At 43.4% G+C, this 17,971-nt stretch overlaps 1 protein-coding gene across 1 annotated transcript in view; it reads left to right on the plus strand.

The window, feature by feature from the left end:
* The first annotated feature begins 371 nt into the window (after positions 1–371).
* Positions 372–17,971, plus strand: part of LOC147013169 (uncharacterized) — a 139,089-nt gene continuing 121,489 nt past the window's right edge. The window contains 3 exon segments of the mRNA XM_085854806.1: positions 372–529; positions 6,158–6,285; positions 9,185–9,365. Coding sequence (XP_085710932.1) covers positions 466–529; positions 6,158–6,285; positions 9,185–9,365 — 373 coding nt within the window. The 5' untranslated portion in view covers positions 372–465.

Here is a 17,971-nt window from a genome sequence, read left to right on the forward strand (position 1 = left end):
GTAAAAGTTATACCATGACCTTGAAAACAAGATTAAAAACAAAAATAAAGAAAGCTATAGCATGCCATTATTACAGTTATGGCATCCCATTGCTGTTCACTTGCATGCCTTGAAAAGAATATTTTTTGTGATGGAAGAGAACACAGTTTTGAGGTTGTTTTGTTTTTTAAAGATTAATTTGAACTTGAAACGTCGTAAAGCTGTGAATTTATTTTTTAACTTGACTAAGCACTTCCACCGGTAGAGCATTTCCATCTATGGTTTGTGGCGTGAAATCCAGTTGTGGGGAAAACTCGATGATGAGGTAACGATAACGATCGAGTGGTCAACACTTCGTCATAATGTGCATAGAACACATTTTCCACTTCAGGTGTCAGTTAAAGAAACGGCGAAAGAGGTTTATTCGTCCGAGGTAAGTTCTTTGGAGCAGGTTGTGATCCCGGTACGATCCACACTCGGTGAGCAATGGTTGTCCAGCATTACTTGTTGTTCGGTCTCCTCGTGGTGTTTTCGCACGTTGCATCGCATGGTAAGATCTTCACGTCCAACTGATAAGCCTTCTTTATTTGTTGCCTTAACTTTGGCTGCATTGCTTATTCCATTAATCACTGTGTTGCTTATAGGTTAATGGAAGTTTAAAGTCACAACCTCTTCCTATAGCAATTATAATCTTTTGAAGTACAGGGTGTCTGCTTCAATTCCAGTTAACTTGACAAAAAAAAAACATATTGAAAAAATGGTGGAAATCATATGTTACGTAAAATGTATCTCTTTTACCTCTTTTACCCCAACATGCGTGTGCCAGGTACAAAGTTTGCATTATTTTAAAATTTTACTTTGTGTTTCATACAATTGAAATGTAGTTATTTTACCCCTATCCTGCACCTGCAATTGCATTGTCTTCACTTTAATATTAATTGTAAAATAACCTTTTTTTCTGTCCGGCAAGTGGTGTTATGTGAAATAAAGTGCAGTTTGTGTTGGGAAAAGGAAATGCTTTATGGATTTTATGGGATGCACTTTCTTGGTGCTTTAATGTTTAACTTTCTTCCTGATTAATAATAAAGTTAACTGATGCCTTTTTCACACTCCCATCTGAGTACTTCCCTTGCAGTGCAGCAATGTACGGATTTGATTCAGATATGCTTTCTAAATTGATACCTCTGCAATCCGAAGTAGAGCGATTAGTCGTACAATTAAACCACAGATGCCGTGAACCTTTCTGGTTCTCTTTCCATATCGCACAACTTAATACACCAATCTGGTGAGTCAAGGTATATATGAGTACCGGGAGATAAAAATAGTGCCTTTGATTCTAGACCAACAAACTTTCAACTCTTATCTACTCTACAAGACGTGACCTACATAATTTCTCTCTGCTCTTATAATATAAATCACACTCTGTAGAAAAACCGGATTGACTATTGCTTGATGTTCCCATCTGAACACTTCATTGTCTCGTGATGCTGGGAATCCATGTTCAAAAGTCACCTCGAGTATTGTGATTATTCTATTTTCTATTCAAATCGTTCAACAGGTTCCTCCAATATCTTGGTTGTCTTATGTGTGTCTTTCTTTTTAACTGATCTGTACATAGAGATTTCAATCAATTATAATTCTTACGATTGAATGGCATTTGATTTTGTAGGTTACATTTGTGTCCTGCACTGCTGGAATTGGAATACAACAAGACATTATGACCCAAACTATATTCTCCCATGTATAACGTTTTATGTTTTTTTCTTTCTGAATTATTTTTCCAATCTATAAGGGGTTTTTTTACAGGTATTTTTCCAATCTATAAAGTTTTGTGTAATCTCTAAGGTTTTGAGGCAATCTATATGGGTCCCCACACCCCCACCTCCCCCAACCTCATGTTCCTTTTTCCGCCGTTTCCTACATTACAAGTCTTGGCCATTGTTCCATAATATAAACCACATGCTTTCTTGAATTTTCCGATGAGTGTTTCAAACCAAGAGGTAAAAATTCCACATCCTTTATTTAATTAACAAACTTCCATCCTCTTAAAGGGCAGTCATTCTTTCAAATATAAAGACTTGTATTTATATTAGAAAATGTATAATTAATCATTTACATCGGCCAAATAAATTGAACTTCAATGTCTCAAATGCAAAAAAATATTTTCAAAATTAAAATCTAATGATTATTTGGAGATTTTGGAATTTTTAAGGTAGATTAAAGTGAAGACAAGACAATTGCTGGTGCATGATTGGGGCAAAATAACTGCATTTCTCTTCTACTAGCGTGGGCCCGTACGTGCGTGCCCCTACATACAAAAAAAAAAAATTCAAACCGCATGCCAGAAACAACAACCACACAGGCCGTTCCTTCGCTCTCGCGTGCCCGTACGTGCAAAAAAAATATTGTAATGTCATTTGTGATGTCATAGCACCGTGTCCTGTCATTGGTTTGTTAAATAAATGGCCATAACTTGGGAACCACTTGTCCGATTAATATCAAACCTTGAAAAGGTACATACATACGTGCCCGTGCGTGCGTGGCCATGCGTGCATGGCCGTGCATGCAAAAAAAAACTTTCAAACCACGTGCCAGAATCAACAACCACACAGGCTGTTCCTTCACTCTCGCGTGCCCGTACGTGCGTGGCCATACATGCAAAAAAAAATATATATATATATATATATATATATATATATTAATAATAATAACAAGAATTGTGACGTCAATCGTGACGTCATAGCACCGTGTCCTGTCATTGGTTTGGTAAATAAATGGCCATAACTTGGGATCCACTTGTCCGATTAGTATCAAACCTTGAAAAGGCACATCCACAGGGCCCCAGCAATATACCTGGCAAGTTTCAATGAGATCGGACCAGTGGTTGTAATAATAATAAACATAAACACACAGACAGACACACACAGAAAGATTGCTGGAATTATAGATTGATGATACACAAAGTAAAATTTGTAAAATAATGTAAAGGATGAAATGTCAAGTGTAAATAAAAATAAATAAATACGGTTGTACCTCATATTACTCAAGCTCTCATTTTGTCACGCTCAACAGTTATCTATCTCGTATTATAGGTTCACCAAACATATCTTTATCTTGATGTTATACAATGAATTATAAGTCAGGACTGATCTTAATTCGGCAATATGATCTACTTTATGCTCAATACTTTCAGAAAGTTGAGGATTTTGCCAAGATTGTGGCCCAACAGGCTGAGTCAACATCCTTTCATGGGGGGCTTTAAAGATCCATAATCACATTCGTGACCTCATAAATTAACTCTGTAACTCGAACTCAGTAAAGTTCTAAAGAACTCAGTAACTCATTGGCACTCAGTAAACCACATACCTCTGCCAGACTGAACAGTTTACGTTTTGTATCCCACTTTTCAGCAGGATCTGGATCCGGACCTCAACCAAAATCTAATCGGCTTGTTCTTGTCACCCTAACCAACCCATCCACCTACATTTGTCATGTCATCCACAACTTTTTGAGACATACATATCGTTTTTCACCATATCTCTCAATGTGGAGGAGAATCGGTTTTTAAATTCTAGTATCTGGATCCAGATCTGGATCTTCACCAAAGTCTAATATATTTGTCCTTCTCACACACCCAACTTGTCCACCAAATGTTGTCCGAATTCTTCCACATTTTTTTTGAGATATCCTGCTCACAGACAAACAGACAAACAAACAGCCAAACAGAAAGGGGTGAAAACATAACCTCCGTCCAACTTCAGTGGCGGAGGTGATGAGATAGTATTTCTTCATCATCATCATTATACAGAAGTAGAAGCATCTTCCAATCATTCAAAGTTCCGATCATTCATTTCATTTTATGTTTTTCTCTGACATGTCTTCAATCAGTTGCGTTCAACAGATGTGAATCAAAATGAATTTGCTTATTTGTTTGTTTGTTTTTGCTCGAAAGATTTTTGTTTTTATTGAAAGAGCAATTATTATAAATGAAAATGAAGTAAAACATAATTTGTTATTTTTGAGATATGAAAGGTTAATAAAGCATCAGCGCAAACACTGATCAGCATTGGCCTTTTAAGAGGAATGATTATCAAAGTCCGTGGCCAGTCTTTAAAAAAACTCATTGGTTGACTTGCCAGGTAGGGTTAGTGTATAACTCAAGCCAAGGTAGTGCAATGAAAGTAAGTTGTGGGTCAGTTTAGAAGACAAATAGAGAAGCAATGAGAGGCAGAGTTTTTACGATTGAGGATATTAGGGTTTATTGTGTCTTCAAGATTGAGGCTCATGAAAGAGCAAGGTGACAGAGGGCATGAACTGACAGTCAGGAATTGTGGCAACTCCTTGACACAATACATGAGTTTCAGTCTTGTGGAGAGAAAAAAGCTGGAGGGGGAGAGGTAATGGGAGAGAGACACTGCAACCTGAAAATAAGAGGGTTGTATTTGGAAGAGTTAATGAGAGTAATAAAGATTGTGAGTAATGGGGGGAGTGACAGGAGATCACAGTGCACCGCATCCTTGAACGCATGGAGGGGAGAGTGGGATACCACAGTTCCAGGAAGGTAGTTTCACATGCAGTCTAAGTGAGGAATAAAACTTGGTGTTCAGTTGGCCTGCATTTTGGAAGTCGAACCAGAACGACATTATTGGAAAAATGCATGAATCCTGCAGTTGTTGGTGATAGCCGGAGGTCGAAGTAGCAGAATGAACAACATCGAAGGAAGAATAGTTGGTTGAAAAGAACAGAGGCTGCACTGACCTGCCTGCAATGCGAGAGAAATCGTCCTTATTCTTTAACCTCATCACCGGAGATTCTAAAAATGTTGAGAGCTTTAGATCCACAGAATCCAAGAGAGACTGATATGGTGCTCAGGCACCATATTTTCATCGAAAAGTTTCATCGAAATCGCCATTGTATTAACTGAAATCGCCATTTTAAATACTGACAATAAGGGTAGAACAAATCTCAAAAAAAAACATTTTTGGAATTTTCTTTTTTCCGACGAGATCGACTACCCAACATAGATGGAAAAACTGATAATAAGGGTAGAACAAATTTCAAAAAAATCTTAAAAAATATTTTTTATCGACTGGATCGACTACCCAACAAACATATCGACGGAAATACTGATAATAAGAGTAGAACAAATTTCAACAATTTTTTTTTTTGAAAAATCTTTTTTCGACGAGATTGACTACCCAACAAGCTGGGAGGCGGACATGGGTAGTCGCCTACCCAATAGAACCTGACGTGAAGGGCCCGTTCGATGGGGAATGACCTGAGGATTAAGCACAAGAAAATTAATGATTCTAGCTTCAAGGGTTTATGCTGCAGATTGTTTGTTTTTTCATTAAAATACCCCCACATTTAGAGGTTTTTTGGCCGTTGCTAGGCAACGGAGGGGTCCATAGCAACGGATCTTTCTCACACATAACTAGGACATACCATGAACCTACCATACTAGTTTCATGTATATCTGACGCATAGACTCTGAGATATAACTAACTTCGTTTTTTTTATTGTTTTCGACCAGGGTTCATTCAAAGTCTATCTTCTTCGACAGTTTTCATAGGATCCGGCTGGAAATTTTTGACAATATGGCTGAATGTACTGCCCACAGTCGCTCATGGCCCGATTTTTGAAAAAAAAAATTTTTTTAATGATTTTTCAAAAAATTTAAAGTCCCTTTGCTAGGCAACGGTGGTGTCCATAGCAACAGTTCTCATTCGCACACAACTAGGTCATGGTATGAACCTACCAACCAAGTTTCATCGAAATCGCCATTGTATTAACGGAGCACTGGACCGAACAGAGGGACAGACAGACAGACAGGCAGACAAACATATCGACGGAAATACTGATAATAAGGGTAGATCAAATTTCAAAAAAAAATTTTTTTTGAAAAATTGTTTTTTTTCAACGAGATCGACTACCCAACAGACACACACCAATAACGAATATAGTGGTCACTTATTTTTTCGTGAAGCAATTATATGAAGAGGCAGTGAGTACATGGGTGAAAAGAACCAGTGAATACATCAAAAGAAAAGACAATTTGTTTAAAAAGGAATATTTCCCCATTAATATCAACGATGACAGGAGTTGTACAGATTGCTGTTAGGTCTGGGACACAACAAATTGTCAGTGTGTGACTTGCTCTGTGATGTGTCGGGTGCAGGCTCGAACACACAACTTGCCGTGTATATCGAAGAAGGAGATGATGTTGTGCTGAACTGCACGTTTCCTGGAGCCCGACCAGTGAAGAAAGTCAAATGGAAGTTTTACAAAAATGAAACTGAGAACATTGTAAGCACTGATTTTAACACAAATATGGATTTCCTTAAAATTAACAAATGTTAGTTTTTGTATGAAAACATCACTTTGCATCTCTTTGTGAGATACCCCACACTCATTAACACAACCTGAGTAGTTATCTCATTTAATGACCATTAATTCATCTGTTGACGAGCTCTTCAACATTGGGACACAGGAACATTATTTAAAGTAATATTGTACTTTAACTGTCTTTACTTATTGATGTTAACTTTGGACTGGCGGGATGGTCTAGACCAAGTGGTGTGCACACTCGCCTCTAAGCTGTCTATCTTGGGTCCGAATCCCAACCCTGCTATAAATTGTCATCCTGGTGTTTAACAGTAAGGTTGGTTCATCAGTGCGTGTGCCATACCTCGGATGGACGTTAAATCGGGTATCCCGTCTTCCAGTATTCTTTGGTGGACGTTAAAGATAGCGTGGTATCCTTTGTGAAGAGAAGAGGAGCTATCGCCGACACCCTGAACAAATTACAAATTCTTGATCTATCAACAGCAATTTAAACCACCCAGTATAACCCTTGCAAAGAAACTGCTTTGGCAGCACCGACACTCTGTAACAGAGTATGGTACATCAGAATCAGAATGTTAACATCACTCAATCACTAACTTATTGCCTTTGGCTTTGGAGTGATCACATTGATATTTGTGCAGGTTGGTTGGGGGTGTAGGGGTTTGATTATTTGAAATTATGCTTTCATGTTGCATTTAAGGAATGGGAAGGTGAAAAGACTTCAAAACTTCCGCCATGTTTGTGTATGAAATAAATAGACGGTCCCTTCACCCTGACAAGCTTTCTGCCGATTTAATTTTTTACTCCTTGTATGATTTTCTTTGCACTCCATTTCCTTCCTCACGATTGTCCAAAGGAAATGGTTGCTAAGAAACCTGGCATTTCTACCCACCAAGGCATACCACATAACCTACAACCACAACCTTTTGCTTTGATGCTCGGTGTAAATATATATATGGTTTCCACCATGTCAGAATCAACCTCAATCAACGGAATTTAAAATTCACCAATGAAGCATTTTGCAATGTCAGATGGATTTGCCGAACTTCTCTTCCTCTTGTGTGACAAAGACGAGCTAAGCCTGGTTTTAATGCACCAATAAAAATTCCAAAATTTGATGCTGAGCAAAATATCCTCCAACGTGAAGAAATAAAACTGCGTTCATCACCTTCCCATTTGTACAGTGCGATAGAGAATCGTAAGTTGTGGGTCAGCTTTAAAATCATGATATTTCTTCCATAATTAGTATGAAGTTTTCACATAGTTCTCATTGTTCACACCATCAGCATCAAGATAAGTATCTGCTGCATGGCAAAACATAGATATATGTGTGAAAATTTTTAATACAATTGAAAGGTGTGAAAACATGAATGTTTACAAGGAGTAATTAATGAGTATGCAATTTCAAACAGGTAGAGAAAACGTTTTTTTGATGGTGGGTTGAAGCCCACAGACGTATTGGCATATCCTACACAACATCCCTCCACCAGTCCAGTGATTCATGTGGTGAAGATTAATTGCCACAATGTACTTTTCTTTTCCGACTGAAAAGCCAACGCTATTGCGTGGGAACATGGAGTCTTCCATTAAGCTGTCGTCCCATCTTGGTTTCCAAGTTATCATTCTCCGGAATCCACGGCCACATCCTCTCATGGCTTGGTGACTTCCTCTAGTCTCATAGTCAGCACATTTCTCTTTAATGAGATCCTTTCATCTCCTTTCATTGTCAAGGCTGGAGTGTCCCAAGGTAGTGCTTTGGGCAAAGTCCTGTTTCTTACCTTCACCAACGACCTTTCTGATCATCTTGAAAACCTTCCTTATGTTTTCACTGACAACTCTGCTCACTGCAATGGCATCCCTCTTTCTTCAGATGGGCAGGTGTCATCGTGAAAGAATAAGGAGGTAGTCAAACATTTGGAATATGTATTTCAACTCTGACAAATCTAATACTCTCATTCTATCTGTCTAATAGGACCATCAGGTGAACTCTCTCATCTACTTCCTTGAACAGCTTCTCCGAGAAAAGTTCAATCTCCCAAACATTTGGGCTTCACCATTAGCCATGATCTCTCTCGGGGAAACCACATATCAGAGTTGCCTTCCAAAACCAGCCGCTGACTGCGCATCCTCCATTGTACAAAGTCTTTCCTTGGCAAATCTGAACTTCTATCAACATTCAAGGGCTTCATTCACAGTGTGATGGTGGATTCTCTGCTCTTCCATGACCTGGCACTTCTACCTCACATATTTCACATGTTGATGCCAAAGAGTCCAAGGCCCTCTGAGTTGTTGGAATCTACCATAACGAAACTGAATTTCTTGGCCCTTCTCTGCATGTCAGACAGGTTGATAGCCTCTGCTTCTACCATCTACTTCCTAGTGTTGCACCCTCTGTCCTCTCCATGGTCTATCCCTCACCCAGTCCCAACCCTCACCCCAACCCATTTTTAGTGTGCTAGCATGAGTTGGTGAATATTGAAGCTACCCCTCATTGTCTTTCACGGAGACTATAGGAATTATCGCCGGCACCAGGCATGAATTGTAAAGTCCTGCGACCTTCAGTTGAATGGCAGGCTTGGCGAGCTGGTTCATGAATTTTTTTTTTTTTGGGGGGGGGGGGGGACATCCCTGGTCACACAATAAGGTAGGAATAATTGAAGCTGTTAACGTAGTCGTGGTAGTGCTGGTTGTGGTCTTGCACCCTTCCAGAACCTTGATACCTGTATTTAAAGTACACAATAAATAAACCCTCGTTCTTGCCAGGACTCAGTTGAGATACCCTTGGGCTCAGAAAGTGTGGAATTAAAATGTTTTCGCTGTTCTGTTTTGCATCAACATCGTTTGTTCTTCATCTTTTCAGGTTCTCTACCAAACAAAACGAAGGAATGTTTATAAACAACGGGGTATCTTTCATGGAAATCTCAACCTTGGAGACGGTGCCATGTTGCTGTCCGCAGTACAACAAACCGACATTGGGCGCTATGTCGGACGGATCCTCAGTAAAAGACAAAATTACTTTTGTGAAGTGAACCTGAACTTTTGTAAGTGCACACAAAAACTGTTTAGATTTTAATTTAACTAATTTTGTCACCTGACTTGGCTTGCATGATTGATAAAGTAAATGAAGTACTAAGTCTGACTGCATGTATAACATACTAAAGTCTCATTCCTTCGCATGCTAAGTGCAAAGCGGGGTTAAGAAATTGGTTCACTCTGTCTGTCTACAGATGTCAGTTAATGATTGAGGAACTACTTCATTTCAATTTAATTTAATGTTTTGAACATTTTAGAACACGAATTGGAACAATAATCGGAACACAAACTTGTGGTTTCACATTAATCTGTGCATATGAGATGAGACTCTGTACAATTTGCCAAACTCATAGCCAAGGTACTGCTAAACTGCAGGTTTGTGTTCCAATTCAAGGTCATTGCTTTAGGAGTAATATAATTGTTTTATTCTGCATGTCTGAAAATCCAGCAAAAATGAAAATCATTCCAAACAGAAACGTTACCATTATTAAGGACGTCATAAAGGACACAAACAACAGGCACGAATAATTCATTTAGTATGTTAAATAAGGTGGGGTAAAAGACGGTGCATCAATGGCGGTAAACTTCCAGAAAAGTTTTTTTCCCACTCACAGCCTTTAAAACTTTTATTTTATTTCAATTGAATTATATACTTCAACACTGTAGAACACAAATAGCCTGGTTGGCACTTCCAAAAACCTCCAGTTTAGCAGGACTTAAGATAAAATATTATGCCATTTTACATCATGTTGACCAATCAAATTTTCGGCTCACGCTCTCAGCATTGGTGAATATCTAGATTCGGACTAAATGGAAGTTCGTAGGAAATATAGATCGCTCTCGGAAACACAAAGCAAGGTTTGAAAATACAGTACCTTTCCCAAGTCCTTTTTCTCACAAGACTTCAGGGATAAAAGGTGTTCTCTGACATCTCTAATTTGTCTGTGGAAGGGAAGGGTAAAACGTGATGGTAATTATTGTCAAAAGATAATGCCAATGTAATTGGCTCGGAATATATAAGATGGAATATGAATTTTCCCAGTTGCTTGGATCTCACATTCTGAAAGGGTTGCAGGATTACGGTTGATTATGAGGAGCAAAGTACAAAATGGTAATGGGTTGGATTGAAGAACTTGTTGGAGTAGAATTTAAAAGAAGAACAATTTGGTTTCTTTTATCATCGATGCAGAATTTTTTTTAATTTTTTTTAAAATTAAAGACACAAGTCATCCCATTAAGAAGTTGATTGTTAATTGTTGTGGGGTAAAAACAAGTTTAAACAGGAGGGAATATAGTGAACACCTTCCAAGAATTCCCCCTTTTTTGTGGTTTCTGCTTCATATATGTATTATATGATGAAAGATTGCATCATATAATGATGCAAGAGATTTTAATCTCTTCGCCAGCCCCATGGAACCTCTGCATGGTTCCACCCAATCATCAATCACGAGATATCAAGTACTGTTATTAGGGCTTCAAGCATGGCTGAAGCTCTCTTGAAATCGTTCGTATTATTAGGGCTTCAAGCATGGCTGAAGCTCGATTGAAATCGTTAGTATTATTATTATTATTATTATTATTATTATTATTATTATTAAAGGCGTTTTTATGTTCTACTGACCGATTTTGTGGCAGATCTGGAGGGAAAACTGTTGGATGATAACACGACAGCCTCAAACTTTTGCACACATTTGCATTGTTCCATGGTAATGTTAATTTGTTAATTTGGTCGAAATCGTTATTTAATTTATAAGATTTTAAATGATGCCGATTCGCCTCATTAAATATGCAAAATATGCAAATGAGAGTTGAAAAAATTTAATGACAAATTTAGATATCACCTAAACAGGGGACTCCCAATATATTTATACTATTTCTGTATTTGACCCCAGTGAGCCCGCAGCGCCCCCCAAAGTTGAAAATGACCCATTTTTGAAATGTCATAAAATGAAAACAACGCTTGGATTAAATTCAATGAAACTTATCCATTTAATAACTCTCCACCTGAAGTTTATACTTTGAAAATTTTGATGACGTAGGTCACGTGGTATGGCGGCCATATTGGATTTTCTCCAAAACCTAAAAACATCTTCTTCTCCAGAATGGATAACCCAACAGCCTCAAGCTTTTGCACACATGTCCGATATTCCATGGGAATATTAAGTTGTTAATTTGGTCAAAATCGTTATTTAATTTATATGATTTTAAATGATGCCGATTCGCCTCATTAAATATGCCAAATATGCAAATGAGAGTTGAAAAAATTTAATGACAGATTCTGATAGGCCTTGAAGAGGGGATTCCAAATATCTTTACACTATGTCTGTATTTTACCCCAGTGAGGCCCCAGAGCCCCCCAAAGTTGAAAATCACCCATTTTTGACATATCGTAAAATGAAAACCAAAGAAGATAGGCAAAAAGTGACCACACATTCTGGAAGATATTTTAACGTTCTACAAGTTCGCCATTTACATTAATATGCAAATGTGGGGTTATTGGACTTTTTTGGGGACTTGAAAATTTGTCCAACCTCGATTTGTCCAATGTGAAGTTTCTTTCTTTATCATGTATTGCTATGGGCTTTTCAATCCTTCATTGAGATAACATGAGGGACCCCGGAGCTGGGCCCCATTGCAGACTTGAACTAACTTTTTAACTCGGAAAACCCATATCATGTGACAGGGTGATAGTGTTGAAATTTGTTAAAATGGAGGCACGCCTTGAAGCCTGGGATTACTGGTTTACCAGTTTTAATTATTATTATTATTATTATTATTATTATTATTATTATTATTATTATTATTATCATTACTTTGTATGCAGCCTGTTGCTGATGGTTGCATCATTAGTGGAAGCACAGCTGTGTTGCTGCTGTGGTGCCCCTGTTTCCAGTAAGCTGGTACTCGTTTTTTCTGATCTCAGGATGACAGGCTGAGTTAACCCACCTGGTGTTATTTATCAGCAAGACAGGGGCTCAAACTCAAGATCCGAAGATCTTAAGCCAGCCACCGAAACCGTTAAGCCAACAACAGCCTCAGCAATTACTATAATGATTAAAACTGGTAAACCAGTAATCCCGGGCTTCAAGGCGTGCCTCCATTTTAACAAATTTCAACACTATCACCCTGTCACATGATATGGGTTTTCCGAGTTAGAAAGTTAGTTCAAGTCTGCAATGGGGTCCAGCTACGGGGTCCCTCATGTTATCTCAATGAAGGATTGAAAAGCCCAGAGCAATACATGACAGAGAAAGAAACTTCACATTGGACAAATCGAGGCTGGACAAATTTTCAAGTCCCCAAAAAAGTCCAATAACTCCACATTTGCATATTAATGTAAATGGCGAACTTGTAGAACGTTAAAATATTGTTGCGGATTCGCGCCCGCCGGCGTGCGAGCGGCCACGTAACTCGAATCGCGGCACGTCGCCCACCGGACGGGCAATCCCGTCGTGACCCTCTCGGACTAACGCCGGGAACTAGTCATGGGTGGGCCTTTCGGCCTCACCACGATCGTGCCAATCGGCCCCCGCGTGGGATAGGGTTGCTCGCCAAATTCGACCTACCTAAGTACCCACACGGAGGGTAGACCGGGCGATCACACCTCGCCGCAGGTCGACTTCGGACACGGGCCACTTTAAGCGACCCGTTCCGTACTATCGGGATAACTGAGCGGTGTTCTAGTCAACCTCGACGGTTCGATTAATTATTGGGCGTCTTTAGCCCATGACCAACCCTTTACGTGAAGTAAGATGGAGATTCAATAAAGGAAAAGACGAAGCGAAACGGGAAAAACAGTTCAACATAAAGCACATTTATTCCGCGGCAAACGGAAAGCACACATATACAATTATACACCAAAAGCAAATGTAAAAGAAGAAGAAACACACAATAATGCACAAAAAGCAAATGTAAAAGGAAAACACAATGCAGATCTACTACCGACTACCGAGCACACGGCAACACTTATTCAGTTTTACTTCACAGACGGCGCCGACAACACATATACTCAAAGCAAAAGAAAAAGGGATCACCCTCAACGATGAGGGGGCAGACGGGCCTGGGGCCGAGACCGCGTCGAGCCTACCCGTCTGGTGATGAGCCGCAAAATGGCAGTGGCGCCCCGACTCCGCGGGCCTCGCGGACAGTGTCTGGAATGGGGTGGGAACGGGGCCCCCTTCTCCCACTATCTCAGCGCGGGGGGAAACAGGAGGGGCTTGTTGATGCTCGGGGGGATGAGGATATCTCGCTGGTTCGGGTCCCGCGACGAGCGTCTCCACCGCGACCTCGGTCGCGTTATCGGCCTCCCCTCTCCGCAGCTCCCCGACTCTGACACGAGCGCCCCCTCGACTGCCTTCGCCGCTGCCACCTCTCCAACTCTCCACAGCTCCGTCCAACTGCTTTCTCTGACTCTTCTCTTCTCCACTCTCCTTGACTGACTCTTTCCAACTCTCCTTGATTGACTCAACTACGAGCGAACGCGGCCCTTTATAGCCCCCGTGGCTTCGCTCCTTCACCTTCGACCCTTTACCTCTGGCTGGCTCCCCATTGGACAGAGGAAAAGTGGGCGTGAATGCTTTTTGATCCGTGAATCTGCATATAGCGATTATACTCCGACGCACCTGGAGGCGGGGCCAAATCGCCCCATGCTCGCTGATAGGACGGAACAGAAGTGGGCGTGAATAGTTTTTGATCTGATTTCTTCGGAAAGGCTGGTGTTTCTGCACCCGCTGCTCGGTGCGCGCCCTGCACGAGTCCAGTATCGGTGCCCACAAGCGGCGCGGGAATGGCGGTGATGCGATGGTTGTGAGGGTGAGTTGTGACGGTAAAGGTCGTGGCTGTTGTTGTGAAGCAGAGTTGCGGTTGGTGGTTGTTGTGTGATGGCTGTTGAGACGTGGTTGGTGGTGGTAGTAATGGCGGCTGGTCCAAAATAAAGATAGTAAAAGAAAAACGGCTATCTAAAAGGGTCGCAGCCCGCATGAATGACATTTATTCCCTCTAAACAACGGGTTTGGGCCTAACTCCACATATACTTACAGAGATATCTCAGCTAAGGGACCTGAATGGTGGTTTGTGAATTTCGTCAACCACAACACTACCCCCTCCCCTTTTTACAAACTCGTCCCGAGTCGTCAAATTTTCGTGTGCCATCATGTGTAGTTCTCCGCAAGTACATTTTACCTACGGATCCCTGAGTTCGACATTCATGGTATTCGTGTCCCCAAAATAAATAACCTGAGGGCTGAGTAACTACCTAAACAAACTCACTCACACGGACGACTTAAATAAAATTGCCGGCGCTGAGACAGACATGCCGGGGGCGCACTCATATTTACAGTACATCTTAACCTTAACTTACAAATTTTATACTAAACCATGGCCCAGGATCAAAGGACTCTGCAAAAAGAAAGCAGTTAGCAGGGAGCCAGGCTGCTCGCATGCAGTCTCTGGCTCAAACAATGCAAGTGACAGGGAACGTGGCCGGCTGCTCACTCGCAGTCCAAGGCCTTCCCTTTTTAACTGAACGCAGTGAACCACAACGGTGCATGGGCTGCACAAACGCAGTCTCCGTGCCAGCTCAAGTGGCACACGCAATGAGCACAACGAATGGATGGATGAATGGATGGACGCTAACACGGTGCACGGGCCGCCACTGCAGGCCCGTGTTGTAGCTGCCAACAGGGCAGTTCTCGCAGCTTGCAAACTGTTGCTTTCTGATCCTGGCGCACATGGCAATGAACAGGGGGGAAAGCAAAAATTGAACGGGGCTGGTGAACAGGGGCAGTGGGCACGGCATGGCAAAGGTGATCAAGCAAACACCGCCCGCAGAAGAAGGCCGCTGCAGGCAAACACAGCCGGCAGACGAACTGGCCGGCACAGGCCTTGCAGAAAACAGCTGCAGACGATCCGGCCGGCACAGGCCTTGCAGCACAGCAGCTGCAGACGATCCAGCCGGCACAGGCCTTGCAGCAAAACAACAGCTGCCGATGAAGTGGGCCGGCCTTTGCCTTGCAGCAACGCAGCCAGCAGATGAAGCTGGCCAGCCTTTGCCGTTCAGTGGAGGTTGGTGGAGGGAGTGCGGTGGTGCTGGCCACTCGGAAGGCGGGCTCGGACCTACTCTACGGTCTCCCTCCCAACCTATCACCTTTGCCTGTCACTGTCTATACCCACTCCCTTAATTTGTCAAACCTCAATTTAGCCCCAACTTATTTTTTTATTTTTACTTCCCCACTATAAATCGTCCCCTAACCCCCTGTACTGTCCTTGTTCGGCTAACCTATCCTGTCACCAAGCCTACTCCCAACCCCTACGTTCCCTTCCTGGAGGGGAATAAGGGAGAGCTAGCGTCCTGTGCTGAGGTCCAATCTAAGCCTCAGGATGGCCTCCCCAGAGTTCAGCGATCTATAACCAAAGTGGGTCCAGCGGCCCACAACGAGAGCGAGGGGATGGATGGTGCGGAGGGGTACACTTCCTAATCTACCCTATCCATTTAACTGTTAAACTACCCCGGGGCTTTCAACAAGCTCCTCTCGCTTAAACTATTGGTTCTAACAACCCAGATTCCCGTCGCCTGTGTTGGTGTCCTTACAATTTCGGTCCTCGCCCCCCAATTTTCTTCCCGTGCCCTCACACGGTCTCATGGCTGGGACACGTGGCTCCCTTTGGCAGGCACGACCCTCTGCTGAATCTCCCGCTATGGCACCCCCGGGCACTACACTGCCTTCGAGCCTACCAGCTCCCTAAACACCGGGGAGTGCCCCCCATGGCACCTCCCCTGAAACGCACACGTGGCAGGCTGGCTTCCCAGGCCCCTTTCCGAGGGTCACCCGTGCCCACAACTCTGCCCACGCGGCTAACGGCGCCCCGGGCCCCCGCACCAAGCAGGCGCACCCATGCCCACTACGCTATCCCGGCCCCCCATGGGCCCTTGGCCTACCACGGCCGACTTGCCTGGTGCCCGGGGTACCCACTCGGCGATACTCACCTTTCGCAGCCACGCTCCCAGCCCGTCAACAGGGCTCATGCACCCCTCCAAATGGGTTTCGAGCCTACACTCACACCAACAACAAAACGACCTCCATTTTTTCAATTTAACTAACCCCCTAACTCACTCTACACTGACCCCGGGGTCCCTTGGGCGTGAGTCACTCCTCCCCCCAATCACTCATCGCACCATGCAGTCCCCATTCGCTCCATACACACAGACCCGCTGGCCTCACTCACTCATCATGTACTCACCTCACAACTCTTCAACACACTCACCGCTGAACTCTGCCATCCTTCTAACTACCTCCCCTAACTAACTCGTGCTCCCACGTCGTCCCTTAAACTCGTAGCACGTTTCTTTTAACACTACGTAGCTAAGCTACGTCCCCACTACACATCCAAAGTCTGTCTCTGTCTCCAAAATAATCCCATACTCCATTTTCCCAACCTAAATCTGACTCACAATCCCTCTAACTAATCCATTCCACGGGCCCCATGAGGACTTACCCCTGCCCCATGGAGCCGGTCTAGCTAAGCTAACCCTTCCCCCTAACTAGTTTCCATCCTGTGCCCTGGTCAAGGGGGTCTTCCACCCCTTGCCCAGGAATCCTGTGCACCCGAAAGTGAGGCTTGCTTTTTTTTTTCTTTAAATGCGCAGCACCAGCGCGGCAACTCACAGCTCGCGCACTTTGCACCTGCCCGTGACGTCATGCAGCTGCACGTGTACCTCGTCCCTCCTTGGACGGTACCATCCGGCAGGGATACCCCTCCTGCCGGATTCCAACCCCACGTGCAGCCATGACGTCACCGTGCGCATAAAAAAACACAAGCCCCACGTCTCGAGGGGTTCCCCACGCGAACACATGTGCTTTGCCCGTTGGAGCTTAACACACACGATCGCGTGGAGAACCCGTCCGGTCCAAATCCGTAATCCTGCCTAAACTTTGTCCGTCGGCGGGATCGGCAAATCCACCGCGTGCGTTTCCGGACCGGGACTTCACTCTCGCAAGCGAGCACGTGGGGGCCTCGTGCGTTGCACAGCACGGACCTCGTGCTCGCTGCTGGGTGAACCCGGCACGGTCCCCGAAACAACTACAGCCGCTACTCGGCTTTCTTTCCTCACATGTCGCCGTCGTCGCCATTCGACACACGCACTCCCGCGTGTTACGACGCTAACACACCTCACCATTAAACTCACACCGGGAGACGCGGCTGCATGTTCACACATGCCGACCGACATCTCCCTTACACACAGCGACCTTGCACACGCTGTCTCTCTCACACTCGGCCGCTCACTCACGCATGCCATTACCCTTGCACACGTGGCTCCACTCACTCGCGGCCTTTCACTCACTCGTGCCATTTCCCTCACACAAACCATACCACTCACACACGCAGGGGCACTCGCCCGCGGTGTCTCACTCACACACGCGGGGGCACTCACCCGCGGTGCCTCACTCATACTGGCCGTTTCACTCACACACACGGCGACACTCACACCTTGCACCACACACACAGGGACAACCACACTGGGGATTCGTGTCCCCACAAGGGTCTCCGGGGCCTCTATACCCCCCAAGCTCTCCGTGCACCCGTTCGCAGCACTTCTCCCCTCGAACTCGCAAAG

This window comes from Eptatretus burgeri, chromosome 14 (assembly GCF_056783735.1).
Source record: "Eptatretus burgeri isolate ZD-2024b chromosome 14, Ebu_testis_v1, whole genome shotgun sequence".
NCBI lineage: Eukaryota > Metazoa > Chordata > Myxini > Myxiniformes > Myxinidae > Eptatretus > Eptatretus burgeri.